The sequence below is a fragment of the Monodon monoceros genome, unplaced genomic scaffold (genome assembly GCF_005190385.1).
Source record: "Monodon monoceros isolate NGI ecotype Baffin Bay Population unplaced genomic scaffold, NGI_Narwhal_1 Super_Scaffold_9, whole genome shotgun sequence".
NCBI classification, from domain to species: Eukaryota; Metazoa; Chordata; class Mammalia; order Artiodactyla; family Monodontidae; genus Monodon; species Monodon monoceros.
Window position 1 is genome coordinate 25,672,746 of NW_021703786.1, and position 22,975 is coordinate 25,695,720.

Genomic DNA, 22,975 nt, shown 5'->3' on the forward strand with positions numbered 1-22,975 from the left:
AAAGAATCAGGGAAAACTGTGTGCAGTTATTCTGGCTTTTTCCACTCTTATTGTCCAGCCCTCCAAAAAGAGCCCTCCTCATCTTTCCCCTACCACTGCCAGCCCATGTTTAGCTCCTTAGAATTCCATCCCTCCTTAACTGTTTGAGAACCTTTCTTCCCTTTCTTTCTCTCCTTCCCTCCATCCATCCCTCCCTCCCATTCTCTTCTTTCCTTCCTTCCTCCCTTCCTTCCTTTCTGTTTATTTTGGCTGCATTGGGTCTTTGTTGCTGTGCATGGACTTTCTCTAGTTGCAGCGAGTGGGGGCTCCTCTTCATTGCCGTATGTGGGCTTCTCATTGTGGTGGCTTCTCTTGTTGCAGAGCACGGGCTCTAGGCACGCGGGCTTCAGTAGTTGCAGCATGTGGGTTTCAGTAGTTGTGGTCCTTGGGCTCTAGGGTGCGCAGGCTCAGTAGCTGTGGCGCACAGGCTTAGATGCTCCGTGGCACGTGGGATCTTCCCGGACCAGAGATTGAACCCCTGTCCCCTGCATTGGCAGGTGGATTCTTAACCACTGCGCCATCAGGGAACTCCCCTCCATTTTTTTTTAAAATTTGTTTTTGGCCGCGGCATGCAGGATCTCAGTTCCCCAACTAGGGATCGAACCCTCGCTCTCTGCAGTGGAAGCGCAGAGCCTTAACTGCTGGACCGCCAGGGAATTCCCCTTCTCTCTTTCTTTCTGTCTTAATTTCTTTTTGAAAACTGTTTTTTTGACCTAGAGATTGTGAAAACCTGCGTTTTAGGCAAAATCCCAGTAAGATTAATTTGAATTAATTTAATGAGAGTCCCACCCCTACCCCTCCCACCCACTAGAATCTGAAGTCGTCTTAAGGGCATAGCACATTCCTTTTTTTTTTTTTTTTTGGCCACCCCGTGTGGCATGCAGGATCTTAGTTCTCCAACCAGGGATCAAACCTGTGCCCACTGCATTGGGAGCGCAGAGACTTAACCACTGGACCACCAAGGAAGTCCCGAGAGTACATTCTTTTTTTAAAAAAAAATAATAAATTTATTTATTTATTTATTGGCTGCGTCGGGTCTTCATTGCTGTGTGCAGGCTTTCTCTCGTTGCAGAGACTGGGGGCTATTCTTCATTGTGGTGCGCAGGCTTCTCATTGTGGTGGCTTCTCTTGTTGTGGAGCACGGGCTCTAGGCACGTGGGCTTCAGTAGTTGTAGTGCATGGGCTTAAGTTGGTCCACGGCATGTGGGATCTTCCCCGACCAGGGCTCGAAGCCGTGTCCCCTGCATTGGCAGGCGGATTCTTAATCATTGTGCCATCAGGGAAGCCCCCGAGAGTACATTCTTAAAGTGTGTGTGTGTGTGTGTGTGTGTGTGTGTGTGTGTGTTTTAAAAAGCTAGGTAAGGGCTTCCCTGATGGCGCAGTGGTTAAGAGTCCACCTGCCGATGCAGGGGACATGGGTTCGAGACCTGGTCGGGGAAGATCCCACATGCCGCGGAGCAACTAAGCCCGCAAACCACAGCTACTGAAGCCCGCGCACCTAGAGCCCGTGCTCTGCAACGAGAGAAGCCACTGCAATGAGAAACCACAGCTACTGAAGCCACTGCGCACCGCAATGAAGAGTAGCCCCCGCTCGCTGCAACTAGAGAAAGCCCGCGCGCAGCAACAAAGACCCGACGCAGCCAAAAATAAAATAAAATAAATAAATTTTGAAAAAGCTAGGTAAAAGATACTTGTGAACAGTTTGTGATAAAATAGTAAATTATTTATTTTTGATGGAGTGTTTTAATTTAGCCCATTGTTGTTAACTCTACAGAAATACAGACATGTGGACAACATCATGTTTGAGAATCATACAGTTGCTGACCGCTTCCTTGACTTCTGGAGGAAGACAGGGAACCAGCACTTCGGGTACTTGTATGGACGGTACACGGAGCACAAAGACATTCCTCTTGGTATCAGGGCTGAAGTGGCTGCGATTTATGAACCTCCTCAGGTAGATGTGAACAGGATTTGCAGTCTACGGGTCTCTGTATTGCTTTGTTTTGAAGGCTGTATGGGAGCCCTTTCAGGTTGCATGCTGCTTCTCTTACTGTATCATTTGCCCAGTCTATCTCTCTCTCTGTACACACACACACACAGTATTTATTTTCTGAATTATTGGAGAGTAAGATCATGGCCCCTAAATATTTCAGTGTATATTTCCAAAGAATAAGGACACGTTCTCATATAACAAGTACATTGAGCAACTTAAGTAAATTGAACTTCGATACAATATTTTTATCTAATCTGCCATCTTATTCAACTTTTGTCAGTTCCCCCAAAAGTGTCATACAGTTGCCCTCTCTCTTCTGCTTCTGTATCTCCTCTGCGCATGCCTACAATCAGCTGTCCCAGGATTTATGGAATTAGAGTCACAAAATTACTCAAGTTCTTTATCTTATGCCACACATGTAACTGTCGTAATAACAATATCAAAATTACCACCAGTGTAGGACTGAAAACAGTTCAAGATTGTTTTGGTGGGAGGAGAGGGCCCCTAGGGTATATCCCACTAGGGACCAGCAGTTGGTTACTGTGTTTTAAAGTCACTTGGAAGATCTTCCCTGTATGATTATGTCACCAACGAGTTACACGTTTACGTTCATTTGCTTTATTTTCAGTATTTAGGGATTGGTTTTACGTATATATATTTTATTTTTTATTTATTTATTAAATAGATTTATTTATTTATTTATTTATTTATTTATGGCTGCATTGGGTCTTTGTTGCCGTGCGTGGGCTTTCTCTAGTTGTGGCGAGCGGGGGCTGCTCTTCGTTGCAATGCGCAGGCTTCTCATTGCGGTGGCCTCTCTTGTTGCGGAGCACGGGCTCTAGGCGCGCGGGCTTTGGTAGTTGTGGTGCGTGGGCTCAGTAGTTGTGGCTCGTGGGCTCTAGAGCACAGGCTAAGGAGTTGTGGCTCACGGGTTTAGTTGCTCTGTGGCATGTGGGATCTTCCTGGACCAGGGCTCAAACCCGTGTCCCCTGCATTGGCAGGTGGATTCTTAACCACTGCGCCACCAGGGAAGCCCATATATATTTTTTAATTTGTATAATTAGATAAAATGTTTATATGGTTGTATAGTATATATTATATAAAATATTTATTTTGTCTTATTGTATATAAGTTTACTACAAAAGTGAAGACTGGAACCGTATTGCATCCTGGTTCATGATGTGCTGAGGTAGTTGGGGGAGGGTCTTGTGCCTGCAGGTGACTGTGATGTAAAAACACAAAAACATCGTGCGCTGAGGCATGGCCAGAGGGGTGAATGGAACATAGTAAATGTTAGTGGCTGAATTTGGTGGTGGGATATCGGTGTTCACTGTAAATTCTTTAACCTTTGCTGTATGTATGAAATTTTTTATTTAAAAAAATGTTGGAAAAGTAAAAAAAAATTGCACATTTGCAAAGTAAGTTCTACAAACAACGTCTTCCCCTTCATCTAATTTCCTCCCTCTCCTACAGGTAGCCCCCACTTTAAGCAGTTTTTGGCTTAGATCTCTAAAGTTTGATTTTTTTTTTAGTATAAGCAGATACACAGATATTTCACACTATCCCCTCCTTTGTCTCTGGGTGGGCACCACGCCATATACAAGTGTGTCACCTGTGCCATGTTCTGGAGATCTCACCGTGACTGGTCTACTTTTTAAATAAACCAGGGTCTGAAACTGCAGGCCTTGTGGCCACTGGCTGGTGTGCAGGTGTGTGGCTCCTGCACAGATGCCGTTTCTTCCTTGGCTGTATTTATACAGATTGTGTGTCGTCTACTCCCTTGGATATTCTCATTATTTACTGAGAGCTACAGATGAAATGTTTGACCAGGCCTTTTATGATGGTTCACTTCCAGGGAGACGTGAGATGGCAGTAGATGCTCACCCAGAGACCCTGCTTGTCTGACTCTTTGGGCACTGAGTGTGCTGTGTCAGCAGGAGCTGCTTTTGGAAGCACAAGACATTCCAATTCAGTTTTGAGGAGGGTCCTTTCATGAAGCATTTCAACAGTTCTGTTAAGAGTATGTTTGAACAAAAATTGGAACAGAAGCCTCTGGCGTCCAGACTACTAACAACATCATCAGAGCTCCGAAATTGGGGATCTTGGAGGTTGAAACACTTGACCTCTAATAACCTCCAGCTCATTAGAAGTTGAAGCTCATGCTGCCACATGTCATGAAATAAAATCCTTAGGTTTGTTCTGAGTTTGTGCTTTGACCTGTGCTCTGGAGGTATTAATGATCTCCATATGGGTCATACCCAGCAACATAAAGTTCTTTTGTTGTTTTGCCAGGATTTGACTAATTTACAAGGATATACCCAATTAGTATAACTCAATTTGGAATTACCTTCACTTTCATAGTCTGTAGCCGGGTCTTCTGCTCAGTATGATGCTGAGCTTTATGAGCTGCATTTCAGTGCAGATTAAAGATTTCAGCAAGCTTTGTCCACTGCAGGAAGTGGGATCCTGTGGCTGGTGTAGGTTGCATGTGAGCCAGCCCAAGCCCCCCGCCACTGCCCCAAGCTGAGGGCTCTGCCCACCGGTCAGCAGGTTACCGATTTCAGGTGCCCTATCCTTGGCTTAGGGTGTGTGTATCTGTTGTACTCTCTCACTCTGCCATGCCTGTGAAGCTAAGCACTGTCCCTGCAGGAGCTGCATACGAATTTTCCAAGGCTGTTTTTTGGGAACGAACGTTACCTTACAGCTCTAATCTTACCTAATCTAGCCAAGCCTATTTGGAGTGAAAACTATTTATCCAAGGGAGTTTTGAAACTAACTTCTATCCCCAATGAAGGAACCTTAAGGTGTAGAGAGCCTTCCCTAGTCCTAAACAACCACATGTTTCATGTGGAGCTGCTGACATGAACCAGCCTGAATACAGCCTCTTCATGTTCTCTAAACCTTGATTAAAAGCAAAGCACAGCCCTAGACAGGAAGAGCCTGGAGGGCTTGGCCTGTGTTATCTGGTTGAGCTTTTCCCGCTGCCTTAACTCTCCTTTTTGGCAAGGGGGAGACCGGTGCTCCTTTGTGACACCTGAGCCAGAAATGGAACAGAGCTGCTGTGCTGCTTTTCTGAACCCCTCCTCTAAATACATCTCTCTTTAATACCCCCACAGATTGGTACACAGAATAGCTTGGAGCTTCTTGAAGACCCAAAGGCTGAGGTGGTTGATGAAATTGCCGCCAAACTTGGCCTGAGGAAGGTACTGAAGTATTCTCTTGGCCTTGAGGGGGGGCGCCCCGGCTCTGTGTTGGGGACATCTAGGTGGATGGTATGGCCAGGCCTGGTCTGGGACTGAACTCCTAACTGCACAAGGTCAGGTGCAGGCCTGGCACGTTTTGAAACCTCGCTTGTGTTTATTGGGTGCCCAAAAAAGGATCCCAGTGCAGGGACTGTTATATTTAAATCCGCCAGACATACTTCTTAAGGATTGCCTCAAAGTGGGGGAGGAAAGAAGCAGCAGGAGCAAGACCCCTACTTCCTGCCGGAGGGGACCTTGACGCCAGGCTCTTAAGGCACATCCTCCTAGGTGTGAGCTCTCCCTTCACGTGTCTGTTTGCGTTCATCGTTTTCTGTCCCCCACACTTGGAGTTTCTCGTGGTCCCTCTTCAATCCTCATTGAACCTCCTGTTTATAATTGAGGCATCTGAGCGTGTAAGCCTTCTTAGTTTTCCTGGGCAGTTAGAAGACAGAGAAGAATTTTCTTTTTGAGTCTGATGATCTAGTTTATCTCACATCTTTGGTTAAGTTCCTAGGAACTATAAAGATGGCGTTTTATAGATAATGTTGAACTGTGAATTTGAACACATCTTAGGAATTCACTCTTAATAGCTATGTAAGTTTTATCCTTTATTTCCTAATCAATTTAGACAATGAGAAATAAACTCCCTACAGATAAACAGGGAAGACTGGAAATGTGCCTTATAACCCAGGAATGCTGCGGAACAAAGTCACCGTATCGTTTTAAGAACAAAAAAGTCCTGTTGTTTCTAACAAGGAGTCAGCATCATGATTTAGGGGCATATTTTGGTTTAAATTCTGGAATTTTCTCTTGTTCAAAAGAGAAATCAGTGTCCCTGATTTTTTTTGCCTATGTTTGTTATAAATGTTTGGTCACAATAATCATAATTAGAAGATCTTGAAGTTACTTAAATGCCTTTCTCCAAACACTGGTTCCTTAGCCCTAATTTATCTCAGCTTGATTTTGGTTCTGCTTTATTTACTGCTGAATTACATTTATCCTTTAAGTCTCATTTTCTCCATTGCCATCCTCCTCGGGGGTTTTGTTCATTTGGGCATTTTTAAAGAAAATGAAAGTCTCCAGATTTGCCTGGTCATGTCTGCAGGAGATGGAATTGAAGAGTTTCATGTCAGGGTTGTGCTAGAGAGGGTCACAAGCACCAGATCACTTCTCCGAAGGACAGAAGTGGGTGTGTGCCTGGATTCCAGCCCTGCTCTTAGACCTCCCAGCCAGGTTCTGGTTCAGGAATGGTAATCAGCTGTGAGGTTCGTGGGCACAGGAAGGCCAGGGATCACAGAGCACACAGACAGGCACTGTTGCTGTAGCAGGACGTGCCAGGGAGGCCGACCCTGCCCCAAGCCCTGGGACTGGCGTTTCAGATCCCTGTACCCTCAGATGCTTCCCTTAGCCCCACACCGGAGCTTAGAGGAGCAGCTGCGCAAAGTCTCTGTTCTATCATTCTTTTTTATTTTACATGCATTCTCTGGGGAGTATGTTCTCCTGTCTTACGGAGAAAGCCCTAGTATCTGAAGTGGCATTGTCTTTATTTGCTTGCTTGTTATCTGTCTTCCTCTCTGGAGTGTAAATTCCTTTTCACTGATGTTCTGTTAATTTTATGCACCCGGGGGTCCCCTGCACCTAGCATAGTGCAGGGCACAGAGGTGGTGCTGAGAAGACTCTTTCTAACGAATAAATGAGATGTGCTCGTTTGCCCTCATCTCCACCCGGCAGCACCAGGGGGAGGACGGCCAGTGTCAGCTGAGTAGAGTTTGAGAGCCCTGGTGTGGACAGTGGCTTAGCTGAGGAGCTGACTCACCTAGAAAGAAAGAACTGGCTTCCAGGAGTCTCCTCTCTTGGCAGAAGCTAGAAGACATTCGTCACCTGTTTCAGGGAGAGACTCAGAAGGTATTCTTCTCTTTTATGCAGGTTGGCTGGATATTTACAGACCTTGTCTCGGAAGATACCCGAAAGGGTACAGTTCGATATAGTCGAAATAAGGTGAGATGGGGCAGGGATGCTCGCTCGGCCAGAGCTTGTTATGGACCAGCTCTGGGCTGCATTCTCCAGTGTCTCTGCACAGCTCACCCTGGCTTTTAGACCATGTTATTTTCAACACAGTGTTCTTGATAAATTAAGGCTGGGTCTGTTCATTCTGTCTCGGAGATCAGAGAGACTTTACCTTTATAAACCACTGCTTTTTGGAGGTCAGCCCATGAGGTGGATTGCCTGTGCTTCTAAGGCGTTACTGGTTACACGTGTTTTTCTGTAAGGAGTTGGTAACAGTCAGGAATTATAGGTACTTGCTTCACTGTAGTTTGTGATGTGTCATAGTTTAGTTCTTAATATTTTCTAAAGAAGAAATAGAAGCATATTTTGACATGATGCTATAAAACTTGGTATGCTGGTTCTCTTTTCTTAGGACACCTATTTCCTGAGTTCAGAAGAATGTATCACTGCAGGAGACTTTCAAAATAAGCATCCCAACATATGTCGACTCTCTCCAGATGGACATTTTGGATCCAAGTTTGTTACTGCAGTGGCTACAGGTATAAATGGGAGCATTTATATTGTAAATATTACTACCTTGTTAATATGTTTTGTTCCTCTTTCAGTAGCTTTGCATTCTTAACTTAGTTACAATAGATTTTCTTTCTTTCCTTGTTTTTTTTTTTTTTTTTTGGCTGCATCGCACGGCATGTGGGATTGAACCCGTGCCTCCTGCAGTGGAAGTGTAGAGTCTTAACCACTGGACCACCAGGGAAGTCCCTACAATAGATTTTCTTAATGGGCCTGTGAGACATAAGATTCTTCTTTTTTGGTTTGCGGCAAAAATCTTGAACTACTCAGCATCACACAAAACTACTAGAATTGCGGCCTCAGTGTAGCCCTCCTCTAGTCCATTCTCTTGGCCTCAGTCCAAGTTCACTTGGTTCTGGATCTGAGTTCTGGGCTATCTTTGCCCCTTTGCAGTAACCAAGGATGACTCTGTCTAGCTGTGCAGGAGAAGAGGGATTTACTGTTTCTGTTACTTTTTTATTTATGAGTGGGAGTATCATTTTAAGAAACCATTTCCATAAAGCTTTTTTTTGGGAGTGATGAGTGTGTGTGTGTGAGATGTTGTGCACATCATACTACATGTTATGTACATCATGAATATATAATAATAAAAGACTGTGGCCTGTAAAAAAGTGCCACCAAATCTTTTATAACATACTTGAGATGCTGTCCTAGAGAAAAGCCAGGCATAAGACCATATGATTTGAAAGAAGTAGGAATTTGAAACTTGGAGAACCAACTAATAAAAACAATCTCTTTGGTCAGTTTTTTAAAGTAAACACTAACCTCTATACTGTGAAGACTTGGGTTCTACCATTACAGAGATGATAATCCAGTTTGTTCATGGTAACCATGCTTCCTCTAGTTCAAAATACCAGTTTACAAACAGCCCAAGCATGTAAGTAACTAGATCCCTTATTAATCCCAGCTGAGCCTGTTACCACTGCCATGGGAAGGAAAACATCTATCATACTGTCTGAATTTTTAAGATCCATTTGATTTGAGATCCATTTAGAGTGACCAGCACCTTCTTTTTGAAATGAATGTACTTTGGGAGCATGAGAGGCCATGGCTGCATTGTTCACATGTTAGCATAAATTAATGGGGTCAGATGCTTAAGGAAGTGGATGGGAGTTTGGACTGGGATTTGCGGAAGCAGTAATTCCATAGCATAGAGTCTTTCCACGGGGGCAGATGGGGCAGGGGGCCTGTTGTGATGAGAGCGCTCAGGGTAGCAGGAGCCAAGGAGGAGAGCAGAGAAGAGACACGTTTTACATAATCAGAATTTTGCCAAGCCAGCTTTCTGTTTGATGAAGGGGAGGAAAGTATTCTCTTTATACTCTCTGCATCACATAAACCCCTGCCCCCTTCATTTAGGCTGAGATTCTGGGTCCAGGCATTTAGGCTGGTGGTTCTCAAGCCTATCAGACTGGACACCCTCTCTTTAGAACATTTGTGACACCTCTTTACTATCCAGAAAGTGAAATTCGTAGATAATATACCTGCCCACACACCTGAGTCTAAAAAAGAAAGCAGAGTAGTAGGCTGACTGTAACATTGAGGAGGAAGAATAGTGAAGGAGCATGCATGTAATAAGACAGTGCATTCTGCGTGCCAGTGCTTGGGGACTGGTGCCTGCTGAGGAGAGCACAGGGGAGGAGCCGGAGCTGCCAACCTTGTGGGGCGGGGCCTGCACAGGCATCAGCGACGTGGTTCCCAGACACTCAGCAGCTCTCCACGGAGCTCTGAGCCAAGCAGGGCCCTTCCTCAGCTTATGTGGTATCATGCTTCTAGAGGATTCTCTGTGTGTTAAAGCTGGGCGTGTTTGTTTCTGTGGCTGTGTATAAAATACAATTGATTCTAATCCTAGATCATCACAAATAGGGGTTTTGCCTACAGGAGTGTTAGGGGGACATTTCAAGGCCATGTGGGATATGGAACAGTTCTTTATTGTGTGGGACTCCCTGGACACAGCAGGACGTCTGGTACCTTTGACTCTAGCCTGCTAAAACTGGCAGCCCCTGCCCCCCGCTGCCCCCCTTCGTTGAGACAACCAAAAATCATCTCCACAGATTTCCAGAACTGCTTCTTCTGAGAACTGCTGTTTTAGGCTTCCATGGGCTCCCATGGTAACCTAACCCCTTTAATTACTGTTTCTATGGGGAATTATTCAGTGGGCCCAAAGAACTGGTACACGTTTCGAATTATAAATAGTTTCCAACTTGGGGGCTGCCTGTACTTTCAGTTATTGACTCAGGTGGGAATTTGGAAATTATAGATTGACCTTGGAATTTTTGCCTCCGAAATTGGCACTTTACTAGGGTTTTCGAACTATAAGGCAGAAAATCACTTAACTTATAATAAGATCTGCAGTTAGAGTCCTTTCACATCTGTGCTGATTTGTCCCTCTTGGTAATGCTGTGAGATGCTCAGACTCATAATTCCTCTCCCTTTCCCAGGGGGCAGCGATGGAAGGTGGTTATCCAAAGTGTCAGAGATCTTCTGACTCCAGACAGATTGTTCTCTTCCTCCACATCAGTGGTTCTTGACCAGGGACGTGTTGGTACCCTGGGGAGCTGTTTGAAATGCCCTTGCCGAAGTCCCATCCTTAAGACCCTGATGGGACAGGAAGGAGCAGTCCTGTGTGTTTATGGCCGTCTCCCGGGAGACTGGCTGGTGTGTCCCGGGGTTCATGGTGCTTCCATGGTCAGGCTGCTGTCAGCTCCCCACAGCTGCTGCTGATGCTGCAGGCCCAGGTGCTGGCTGGGGTGTGGGGGCATTACCATTTGGCCTTGTGTCTGCGGATCCCTTCTAAGAACTTCTCTAGCTTGAAACCTTTAGGGGAAAAGAGTGATGATTACATGTGGGGTTTGCTCATGTGCACATGAAGGAGCTTGCGGAAGGAGAATCATCACAGAGCCCAAGTTTAAACTCCCTGCCACGATGCTGGTGTCTGTGTCTTGGTCACCTGGCACACTCGTACTCATTTCTCAGCTGTGCATGTTACTTTCTGGGCTGCGTCTCAGACTCAGTAGCAGCTGTCCTTTATCACCGCCCCTTTCCATCACACAGTGGACTTCCTGATGGACTGATTTGGGAAGGGAATGAGAGTTAACTGGCCTGGCCTGCTTCATCTCTGGGACGGTACCAGAGCAAGGTTCAGAGAACCCCTCAGGACCTGGTTTCTTGCTTTTCCACATGGAATGGGGAGCTTGTGGTTCCTGTCAGTGACTCTGCCTTTGGAGACTATCCATATGGACTGAGTTTGCTTTTTTTAAGAATCTTCTGTTTTATAAATACTGCTTTCCATTTTTCCCTGATTCTCACAGGCCACATCTATCTCAAAACCAGCACAGGTTTACAGTACACACACCAAGGGCGGCTCCTCCAGATTCCTTCCCGACCTCCTCTGCTCCTTGTGAACTGCACACTCGTTGTGCTATGATGTTCATTCCCCGGATTGCACCAGAGGGTCACATGCCCTGTGTTTGCTGCCTTGACCTTAGTTAGCGGTCACTGTCCAGGCCTGGCCACCTCCCCCGAGTGTGTGGCCAGAGAGAAGATGCTAGGCTTGACTGTCCACCTGGCCTTTGGAGCCCAGTGTGACGCAGCATTTGGAAGCCAGCTGCTGTTGGCCTCTGGTGTGCAGAGTCGAGCAGACGCAGGCCCCTGTTTGTCCCTTGGAGGCTGGCTCTGCCCTGTCCTTCACATTTTTGATTGCTTGGCCATCAGATCTGCTTTCTGGTAAATGTTTGAAAGCCAGACAGATAAAATTTCTGTTCCCTGATCAGTAACTTATTCTGTTTTTGTCAAAGAAACTAAGAGATATTGAAGGTTTTTTAAAATTCTCCAAAGCCATAAAAATGATGGCTGTTACAGTTGTCAGAGTGTGACCCTGATTCTGCAGGGGAGGAAGATGGCTGCATGCTCGGTACTGCCTGACCTCCTGACCCGTTTGGGATGGGTTTTACCCTTGTCCCAAACTGTAAGCCCTACTGTGGGTTTCTTTGGAGCAGGGCCTGAGAGAGGTTAGAGTGGAAGGCGTGGAGGGCAGGGCTCGGTGCAGGGAGAGCAACCTCCTAGGCATTGTGGTGGGGTCCACGCCTCCTTGATGTGCCAGCTGCACAGGTGTCTGAGGTCAGGGCTGCTCTCCATGCTATGCAGATACTGACACTGTGCTGGGAAAGGTTTCTGTGTTCTCCCGTCCACTCCCATTCGTCTCCCTGCATTCACTCAAGAACAGAATTTGCTGGAACACAGGGCTCTGTCTGTTGTTCACATCTCTGTGATACTAAAAACCAGAAGCCCAAGTATGCTTTTGGGTGGGTGTTCGAGAAGGTTTAACAGTCTTGCCCCCCGATTCTGAGAGAGCGTGTTGCTGGTGGGGCATGTTTGAGGAGCTGCAGTGGCATCTGTACACCCTGTGCTCAAGGCCTTGTGCCCAAGGCTGTCGTAAAATTGCTGTCAAACATTTTTGATTCTTACCCAAGACACACTCATGAGAGTTGGTTCTGCAGGTCCAAAGTAAAGGATGACACTTGTTTTGAACGTCCTTTGGAGGATTCTCGCTGAAGGTCTCTCTCTTGCAGGTGGCCCCGACAACCAGGTGCACTTTGAAGGGTACCAGGTGTCCAATCAGTGCATGGCGCTGGTCCGAGATGAGTGCCTGCTGCCCTGCAAGGACGCCCCTGAGCTCGGCTATGCCAAGGAGTCCAGCAGCGAGCAGTACGTGCCTGATGTGTTTTATAAGGTAAAAATGCAATGGTACCGAAAGAGAGAAGTGGATGGAGAGCAGCGTGGATGCTGACCTGTCCTGGACGTTGCTAATTTTGGTGCATTCTGGCCATGGGAGCTGTTGGTCAGCCATGGCCGTCTAGAGCCTAGCTTGTGGATAAGGGACTCTGGCATTTCCAGGGCCTTTGTTAGCTACTCAGGCAGGCTTCTGTGGTGTTAGGGCTTATAAGCAGAAGTGGGGGTGACACACACTGGGTTTAGGGGTACATAATACAAGTGAAACCACTGCAACACCGACTGTTTCAGTTTCTGAAAAGGAGAAATGGTGCCTAACAGGGCCTCAGCAGGAGTGAATGTTGGAGCTGTTTGGCAGAAGTTAGGCTCTCCTGAGGGGACCCGAGTTTAGGTTAACCACTTAGATGAGCAGTTCTCCATTTCTAAACCTTTGTTTCCTTTGAAAGCTATAAAAATGATTTTTTTGAAAACTGTGATCTGGTTTGAACAAGTCGGAGTTGGGTGCTTCCCTGGGAATTAGCAACACGGCTCCCATCCTCCTCATGGGAGTTGCTCTGGTCACAGGCAGGCACCCTGCCTGTTCCCCGTCCTGGGCAGACTTTGGTTTCCATCTGGCACTGCTCTGTCTGGAGGACCCCTTTAATATTTCTTGCGTTCCCGGCTGCTTTTGTGTGTCTGAGAAGTACGTTGTTCTCCATTTCTGAAGGATATTTTCACTGTGTAAGGAGTTCTAGGTTGACAGGTCTGCTCACAATCTCACTGCACTTAGGCCACAAAGACCTGCTGGCAGAAGGGGCCTGGAAATAAAATAGGCAAGCAATGAAAACCCAGAAAGAGTGATGATCTAATTTCTTTAAAATGATTTGATATCTTTCAGCAATTTTTTTATATCAGGTGTGCATGTCTAGTCATTGTTTTGTTGTTTTTATTGTTCTAGCAAGTCTGCATTTTTATTTATTTATTTTTTTAAATTTTATTTAGTTTTTTAAAATTCTTTCTTAAAAATATTTATTTATTTATTTATTTATTTGGCTGCACCAGGTCTTAGTTGCCGCACGTGGGATCTTCGTTGCCGCATGTGGGATTTTCGTTGCGGCATATGGGATTTTTTAGTTGCAGCATGTGGGATCAAGTTCCCTGACCAGGGATCAAACCCAGGCCCCCTTCATTGGGAGCACGTAGTCTTAGCCACTGGACCAGGGAAGTCCCTAAGTCTGCATTTTTAAACAGCTTTATTGAGATGCAATTCACATACCACACAATTCACTCATTTAATGTGCCCGGCTCAGGGGCTCTTAGGATGTTCGCAGGGTTGTGTAGCCATCACCACAATCTAATTTTAGAACATTCTTGTCCCCCCAAAAGAAGCCCTACATCCTTTAACAGTTACTCCCCAATCCTCCCAACTCCTGGCAACCGCTGATCTGCTTTCTCTGAGGTTTCCCTGATGGAATCCTACAGTGTGTGGTCTTTTGTGACTGACTTCTCACCACTAACCGTAATGTCTCAAGGTTCCTCCGTGCCTGCAGCCTGCAGTACTTCATTCTTTTCATTGCCGAATAGCATTCAGTGGTATGGGCGCAGCTTACTACCTGCGGGATGCATCAGACACCCAGGAGAGCGCCTAGAAGCTGAGGGGCTCCGGGGCCTCGTCCTGGTGGTGATTTGGAGACCAGAGACTACCTGATTGTGACAAAGACTTCACCTCTTCAGGGATCAGAAGTGGGGCCGAGACCCCGTCTAGAGCTGGCTTGTCCATGCTGTGGGTGTCTGTGGCAGTGGGTGATGTGCAAAGGAAGGGCACAAGGGCCTGAGAGTCTTGTCCCTGCTCCTGGTCTCCTCCTCAGCTCTTTGGAATGAAGGTCTTCAATCTGCTTCTGAATCAGCGCTGCTGCGTGGTCCGAGGGCTGCGGGGCGGGGACTGTCACTGAGCCAGGAAGCCCAGGCCAGTAGGTAGCGAGCAGTCTGTCTTTCCTCTGCAGCAGGCAGGCCTCGCTGTTGTATCTGCTCTTTTCAGGTGGTGGCAGTGGAGGGACAGAGTGAGGCTGGACTGTGACAACTTGCTTAGATGACCCCTCAGATTTGGGGACAGTAAGGAGCCCCAGGAAAGGGTTCTCCATATCATTCTTGAAAGAAAATATTTCCAAAGAGCCTTGTTTAGGAACTCCCATCGTCTCTTCCCTCCTGTGGTGTTTAATAGCAATTACCTGGCTTGATAACACAGATCTCACCCTTACACAAATCCTGTGTAGGCATCAGGTACTTTGAAGAATCATTAGTTTTAAACCATTATTAAACATTCACACATCAAGTCACACCACGCTGGGAACCAATGTGAGGGTTCAGTCTTTCCCTCAAAAGTTTCTATCTTATAAGATGCATTCGTATGGCACTGTTTTGTAATGTAGAATCTGTTTTGACTCATTTTTAGACCCTGAGACCTGGTGGTCCTGCTGGCTGCCGTCCTGAGCCTTTTGGCACAGCTCACTGGTCTGGGGGCCGTAACGGGGCCTGTTGTCCTTGTGGAGAGCCCCTCCCCTTTAGCCACAGAGGCTTGTGCAGCCCCGGTGCGCTCAGTGTGCATGAATACATTGCTCCAGGGTCATCAGGCTGTCATTTCTTTCTCTTTTCAGAGTTTTAAAAATTAAATATAGGGACTTCCCTGGTGGCACAGTGGTTAAGAATCCGCCTGCCAATGCAGGGGACCAGGGTTTGAGACCTGGTCCAGGAAGATCCCACATGCCACGGAGCAACTAAGCCCACGCGCCACAACTACTGAGCCTGCGCTCTAGAGCCTACGAGCCACAACTACTGAGCCTGCGTGCCACAACTACTGAAGCCTGCGTGCCTAGAGTCCATGCTCCGCAATAAGAGAAGCCACTGCAGTGAGAAGCCTGCACACCACAACAAAGAGTAGCCACTGCTCGCCGCAACTAGAGAAAGCCCGCACACAGCAACGAAGACCCAACACAGCCAAAAATAAATTAATTTAAAAAAATTAAATATTGAATAGATATGAAAGATTATTTATAAAACATGTTTAAGGAATAAAAAAAGCAGGAATACCAATCCCGAGTCTCTACCCCAGAGTTAAGGACCAGAACGTTCCTGTGGCCTCTGAAGCTGCTGGATCCTTCTCTCTGCTTCTGTCTCCTTTTCTCCCCCCTCCAGAGGGAGCACTACCTTCGGGGGTACACTATGACATTCTTGCTTTTCTTCTAGTTTTACCTCCTTTGTGTGTTTTCCTAAAGCAGGTGTTGTGAGTTTTATATGTTGCTGCACACTGTAGACCCAAAACTGTGTTCTTTTGTCTTTGGAGATGGGCCACATTCACTTATCCCGGTGTGGCCTGAGACCTGCCTGCGTGTGGCCATCATGTCACCTCGGCATGTGCCCAGTGCGAGCAGAATGCTGTGCGAATCACCACGCTCCGCAGCCTTGGGCCCGAGTCCTGCTCCCCACTCAGACACCCATGGGGCATGTCCTTGAGCTGTAACTGTGCCGTCCTGATCATAAGTGAGGCCAGGCTCCTTTTTCTTTGTTTGTTGGCTCGTCCTGTCTCCCGTAACGTGCTTGTTGTGTCTGTTTCCTCTTCTTCCCTGGGTGGTTCAATCTTTTTCTCCCTGCCTCTAACCCTGTCAGTCAGGGGTGTGACACCTCTGCCTCTCCACTCCCATGGTGTCATTGAGGCAGAAAGTTTACGTTTCCATGTGGTCAGTTTTCTGAATCTTGTCTTTATGGTTGGCATTTTGAATCACAAAGAAAGTCTGTTATCTTGTCTTCTCTAAGGTTGATGTTTTTGGATTCTTCTTCTACCTGGAATTATTTCAGATGTGTGGTGTGAGATAGGGGCCCAGTTTCCTTCTTAGTTTTTTTTAGTCATATACCGACTGAACACCATTTATTGGGAAAAACCCTCTTCTTTCTCTGTTGATCTGTGGTGCCTTTCCATTACCAGTCGTCTCTGTGATCGTGGCTGTGTCTCTGTCCTCCCTTCTGTCCACTGGCTGGTGTTCCTCAGCCAGCACCAACGTCGCACTGTCCGAGTCACTGTAACTTTACTCTTCGTCCCTGATCCATCACAGCCCTTCCCTGCTTTTCTTCCCGAGCTCTGACTGTTCCTGACCCTCCACTCCTTCATGGAGACTTGCCTGCAGGTTGCACAAAACAAATAGGTCAGGCCCACCCCACCCCACTCCCCCGCAATGTGTGTGATGCTGCCCTTTGTTTCTTGTTCTTTGACCTCTCTCAGAAAGTTAGGATTTTTCTCCTTGAAAGTCTTGTCCGTCATTTGTTAGATTGTTCCTAGGTACTTTATAGTTTCTACATATTATAAAAACTACCATTTGGCAGTTCAGCTGTTACTTGTTCCTCTAATTTGTATGTGTGTTCTGGGTTCTCTACACAGATGAGTGTATTATCCAGGAGTGACAGTTCTTTTTCTCCCTTCCCTTCATTTTCACTCCTCGTGCTGGCTAGGGCTTCTGGAACAATGTCTAGTGATCAGCACTTTTGTCTGGTTTTTAATTATAAAGGATGTGCTTTCGGGATTTCATCATTAACTATGAGTTTGCTGTGGGTTTTTTTGTTCTTTTGTAGTACCCTTTATCAGGTTGGAAATTTGCTTTTTATTTCCATGCCTTGTAAGTTTCTTGCCCTTAAGAAGAGAGCTCCCTTTTGTCGTGGAACACACGTTATTTCCTTAATCATGCTGCTGTTTTCTTAGATCGCTCACTTGCCTGTTAGTGAGAGCAGGCTAGAAGGGCTTCCCAGGATTGTTTACAGCCCTGTAGGATTTGAGACACTCATTTCTCATACGTTTCAGGAAAATATCAGTTTGAGCAAACAGACCTATGAAAGCAAACATTTAAGTAATCCTTTTAGTCCTCCTGTGGGCTTTGGGGTTGGATTTAAAATATACCTTGTAAACAGGACACGTACCCATATTTGTCTAAGGCTGTTCATCATGGTGTTATCTGTGGTAACAAAGACTTAAAGCAAAATCTAAAAGTCTAATAACGGCATTAAATTACAATACATCTATATGGTGGGATATTCTGTGATCACTAAAGGTGTGTGTTTGAAAGTTACTTGAAGGTATGGGATAAAACTCATGATGTAAAATTACAAATGTATCTATATACAGTAAAGTCCCAATTAACTTTTTGTTTTTTAAAGGCACACTTGTAGATGTTGATGTCTGTACGTATACACGTTTGTATGTGCGTTCACACAGGAGATGGGGGTGGAAAGCTTGAGGGTCCACCCTTGTCTACAGCTCTGATCTGTCTGTCCTAGGAAGTCCCGTGCAGCCAGTGAAAGAACGGCCGGGGAGCACCTCCTGTAAAGGTGGGGAGAGGTGCACACAGAGGAGGGTTTTGGAGCGAGGATCTAGGCAGCCGGCGAGGGGATGCTTGGGGACGGGCAGCAGAACGGTGAGGTGCATGGTTCCATGTGCATTAGGAGTGCAAGCCTTCTAAATATTAACTGAGAACATTTTATTAATGTGAAATCAAATGTATATTTTTTATGGGAAATCCTGCATTACAGGTTAATAAGGAAATAGATACCCCAACACGCGCCTTCACCTGTCCTTCCAGCACCCCGCGTGCATGCATGGACACGTGGACGTTGACAGGGCCTTGCCTCTGGAACCGCAGCCTCTGCACTCAGTCCAGCTGTGGATAGGGTGCGGCGTCCCTCGCCAGACCCCGGGGCTACAGTGATGAGCAAGTCACAATCATCCTCTCTTCCCAGGTGGTCTGTTGGTGGCTGTTGAGGTGTCCAGTGCGGCGTGGAAGTTAGCCAGGTGGGGAGGAAGCCCATCTGGGGGCCACACGTCCAGAGGGCATGGTGCATCTAGGGGGCCCAGGCTCAGTCTGGCTGGAGTGTGCATGTGATGGGGGTGGTGGGCAGTGAGAAGCCAAAGAAAGAAAGATGGAAGGTGATTCTGGAACGACCTTGCTGGATGTGGCGTGAAGGGGGGTCTGGAGGCAGGAGGCTTTTGCAGCAACATGAGTGTCAAATGCCAGGGCCGATCCAGGAGGGGCAGCAGGAGGGAGATGTGCGGTGGGGCCTACTGTCCAGTGTGAGGTGCGGCTGGAGGAGCTGAAGGCCAGGCCATGGGGAGGGAGCTCCCCGGTGTGGAAGATTCTTTCTGGGTACAGAGTCCGGTGGCCAGTGAGAAGGCTGGTGCCACAGTCCAGGTGACATGTGTCTGCTCCCCGTGGCATTTGGGGATGGAGAGGGTGTCCTGGAGCCAAGAGCTCCATGGGCCTTGCACGGTCCCGGGGAGGACAGGATGGAACTGGGTCTCTGGTTTGGGTGAGTAGTGGGTGCTGGAGTTGTAAACCTTGATGAGTAGTGGTGAGAGCAGGGGGGGTGGGGTGAGTTCAGGTGCCCGTGTTTGAAGTTTGACGTGGTGGGACCGGAAGGAGGTTGAGAGGCCCTTTTCACGGTTATCTGCCCAGAAACCCCAAATTAAAGCCTTGGAAGTAGAGGAGAGAAGCCGAGACTGTTCAATGGACAAAGAGGGTCTTGGAGACCCCAGGGAACACTGCTCTTAGGCAGCTGCCCAGGTGGAGGGGCAGCAGGGTGGGTTCCTGGCATGAAGGGTGGTTGTGGGCTCAGTGCTGAGGAGTTGGAAGAGTTGACAGGTGGCTGCAGCAGGGAGGAGAGAGCATGTAGGCAGCTGCGGCGTCGCGGCTGTGGAGGGGACCAGCGCTCTCTGGGGGGACTGTGGAGTCTTCTCTGTCCTAGGCATCGTTTACTGACCTGTCCTCAGCCCAACACGGGTTTGTCCCAGCATCTGGCACTTACCAGAAGTGCTTTGTGGCTCATCCAGGAGCTCACTCCATGTGTGTGCTGAGTTACTTGAGACATTCCAAGCAAACCATTCCAAGCGTTGCTTTGTCAAAGGATAACATATATTTCAAGGGTTTCGTGTGGTCTCCCAAAGTTCCTCCAAGAAGGCTGCAGTTACATGCTCAGACTGTGCCGCAGGCCAGCCCTGCGCTAGTCTGCTTGCCTGCCTGGGCCCTGCTCTCAGGACCCCATGCTCTGCACTCACTCTGTCCCAAGTCCCCTGTGTGTGTTGGTGTTTTCTTTATGAATCGCCTCTGTGTGCCCTGAGGTATTTGTAAGGTGGTTCATCACTTTCACATTCGTTTGTGAAGTCTTTATACATTAACCCTTTGTCATATATTGCAGACACATGCCAGAATCTCATTTTCTTTATACTTTTCATACAAAGTAAGGTGTAACATTTTGTGATTTCAAAGGTACGTTAATCCTTTTTCATTGTAATTCCTGCCTTTGTCATCATACTTAGGAAGTAATTCTTTACTTCAAAGCTGTATATTTACCTACATTTTCTTTTAGTGCTTTTACTTTTTTTAATTTTTAAATTTTAATTTTTTTTTTTTAATTTGGCTGCGTTGGGTCTTTGTTGCGGTGTGCGGGCTCCTCATTGCGGTGGCTTCTCTTGTTGCGGAGCATGGGCTCTAGGCACGCGGGCTTCAGTAGTTGCAGCACACGGGCTCAGTAGTTGCGGCACGCAGGCTCTAGAGAGCAGGCTCTGTAGTTGTGGCGCATGGGCTTAGTTACTCCGTGGCATGTGGGATGTTCTCGGACCAGGACTCGAACCCGTGTCCCCAGCATTGGCAGGCGGCTTCTTAACCACTGCACCACCAGGGTAGTCCTAAACGGGATTCTTTAAGAAACTTTGTCCTGAGAACTTTTTTTCTTGCTTTATTCTGCGAAGTCTCAGAAACTGCTAGTTTCACTTGTTACCTTCTTGCCAGTTTTGTAAGAAGAAAAGCAATACATTAAGGATTTCATTTTCCTTTTCCAAAGCAAGATGGTTCCACCCAGTAAGTGGAGTTTGCTGTTGTCCTGGCACAAAGCCTGCCTGCCTTTGAGCTAACAAAGACAGAGATCCCTGGATTTCTTGTTGATGTTTCCAGACATGGCCGATAGCAGGTAGCGAGGCACCAGGGACCTCAATTTCTGACTCTCCCAGTGTCTTGCTCCAGGTGGAGATAAAATTTCTGACACTTTGGCAGCTGCCAACTAAGAATTAAGGTGTCTTCCTCCTGGTGTGCTCTGCCTGACATTTGCTAACGCCCATAAAAAGTAATCGCCTTTTAAAATGGTGTGTGGGGCTAGGGCTTGGTTGGCAAAAACATTTGAGTGAAGGCATGGGGGAGAGAGAGAAGGTACCTGCTTTTCCTCCAGGGAAGAGAAGGGGATGCAGCACCTCTATTTTCTTGGGGAGCAGAAGGATGCAATGGGGTAGTTAAATTTGAAAGAGAATAGCATGACACACAAAAAAGAGAGGGGGGCATTTAACAAGAATCATCCCTAGAGGGGAAGATTAAAGCGAACAGGTGCTGGGAAAATGTCTTTGCATATTAGAGCTTAATTAGATTTGAAGATGAATTCCAGACGGGCTAATTATGTGTGAATTGTTGCAGGTTGTTTCTTGTAGGGGCAAGCGTATATTTTTGGAAATGGTGATTTAGTTTGATTGGGTTTGATTCCCGCCTCCTCCTGTATTTCCTCCAGTGAGAAACTACCGCTTCTGGGGCCCCAGGACCCACTCAGCAGGCCTCATACCTTGGGCTGCCACTGTCAAAGCTGGTAGAGCCACAGAAAGCCAGGCCCAGCCTACCTGCTGCAGCAACGAGCATGCGGAAGGACCAGGGACTCTTGCCCAGGTGGAAGGGACAGTATTCCAACCTCAAAGGAAGGCAGACAGACAGAACGGACACTGTTTCCAGGAACCTGTCCTTTGATGGTGCTCCTGCTCCCTATGTGGCTGGCTTAGATGTGTTTGGTTAGATGTATTTGGACCGTTTTCTGGAAGGGCAGAGGGGCAGGTTCTTGCTAGCAACTCTCTGGGTTGTGAACAGAGAAAAGGTAGGGAAGGTGTGGATAATCTGAGATGTGCTGAGGACCAGAGAGTTTAATTTCTGGGGAAAATAAAATAAAAAAAGAGCAGGGCCACATGGAGCCTCTGGAATTCCTGTTAGGATAATGGACTCGGTTTAATGTAGGACAGCCTGAGAAGGTTGTCTCAAAAGATGGCATGGGCCTCTGACATCCCCGGAAGGTGTGATGTGCTAAGGGTGGCTTTGTGTCACCTGCACACCTCAGAGAGATCTGCTTGACACCCATTAGGGTCTGAGAGCTTTAATAAACATAAGCTTTTATGTAAGGCCCCATAATTGGAAATCATGGATGTATAATTTATATATGACTCGATGAATGATTTATATAATGTTAAGTGATGATTTAAATAGAAAATATGACCCCCTCTTGCAGAATCTTTAATGAAAAGTGTTGGTTCTTATGAATTTATTTCTAGAGCTGTGTTTGAACTCAGCAAGTTTGACATAAATCAGATCTCATTTTCATTTTATGATTAATGAACATATGCTGGCCATTTTTCCCCATAATTAAACTATGTTACATGCATCTGATAAAGCAAAAGAAGTTTAGACTTTGACAGATTGGTGGTGGTGGTTTTCCATGTCTGCGTATTTGTGTGTATGTGTACTGATTTGTGTGTGTGTTTATTTTATTAATGGATTAAGTTTCCATGAAGTTGGGTTTCCAGAGGTGTGTGTAAGGTTGTTAAGAGTTAGCATTCAGGTGTGAGACTAGGGAGAGCTTATAGAGGAGGAGGGGCACAGATGTAGCCTGACGGGGTGGGATCCCGCGGTCTGTGTCTCCACAGCTTTAGCACCAGGCTGGTGCTATATATATATATATATTTGTTTGTTGCTACGTTGGGTCTTCGTTGCAGTGCGTGGGGTTCTCATTGCGGTGGCTTCTCTTGTTGCGGAGCATGGGCTCTAGGCGCGCGGGCTTCAGTAGTTGTGGTGCATGGGCTTAGTAGTTGTGGCTCACGGACTCTAGAGCATAGGCTCAATAGTTGTGGCGCATAGGCTTAGTTGCTCTGCGGCATATGGGATCTTTCTGGACCAGGGCTCGAACCCGTGTACCCTGCATTGGCAGGCAGATTCTTAACCACTGCGCCACCAGGGAAGCCCCCAAGGCTGCTTTCTTGAGTCTTGGCCGTCGTCAAGAGCTCCAAGAAGTGATGGAAGGTGGATTCACTGCAAAAATATGCACATTTTCCTCTCTGCTTTTCATATACTTCAACAAGAATTGTAGTAATTTAAGGGGTGAGACAAGCGTGTGAATGGAAAACCTGTCACAGGTCGGCACACCTGCACTCACGCCCTGGACCTTTGTCTTGTGTTTCAGGACATAGACAAGTTTGGCAACGAGATTACCCAGCTGGCTCGCCCCCTGCCCGTGGAGTATCTGATCATAGACGTAAGTGTGTGTCATCTCCCCCCTGGAGGTCAGGACGGCTGGGGGTGACCTC

At 46.9% G+C, this 22,975-nt stretch overlaps 1 protein-coding gene across 3 annotated transcripts in view; it reads left to right on the plus strand.

Annotated features, from left to right (window-relative positions):
• NPLOC4 (NPL4 homolog, ubiquitin recognition factor) overlaps window positions 1–22,975 on the plus strand; it is a 61,877-nt gene that overhangs the window by 27,613 nt on the left and 11,289 nt on the right. For all 3 annotated transcript variants that reach the window (XM_029210846.1, XM_029210845.1, XM_029210844.1), the window contains exons 8-13: window positions 1,814–1,993; window positions 5,149–5,235; window positions 7,201–7,272; window positions 7,694–7,820; window positions 12,420–12,580; window positions 22,852–22,923. In XM_029210846.1, coding sequence (XP_029066679.1) covers window positions 1,814–1,993; window positions 5,149–5,235; window positions 7,201–7,272; window positions 7,694–7,820; window positions 12,420–12,580; window positions 22,852–22,923 — 699 coding nt within the window. The remainder of the gene's footprint in view (window positions 1–1,813; window positions 1,994–5,148; window positions 5,236–7,200; window positions 7,273–7,693; window positions 7,821–12,419; window positions 12,581–22,851; window positions 22,924–22,975) is intronic.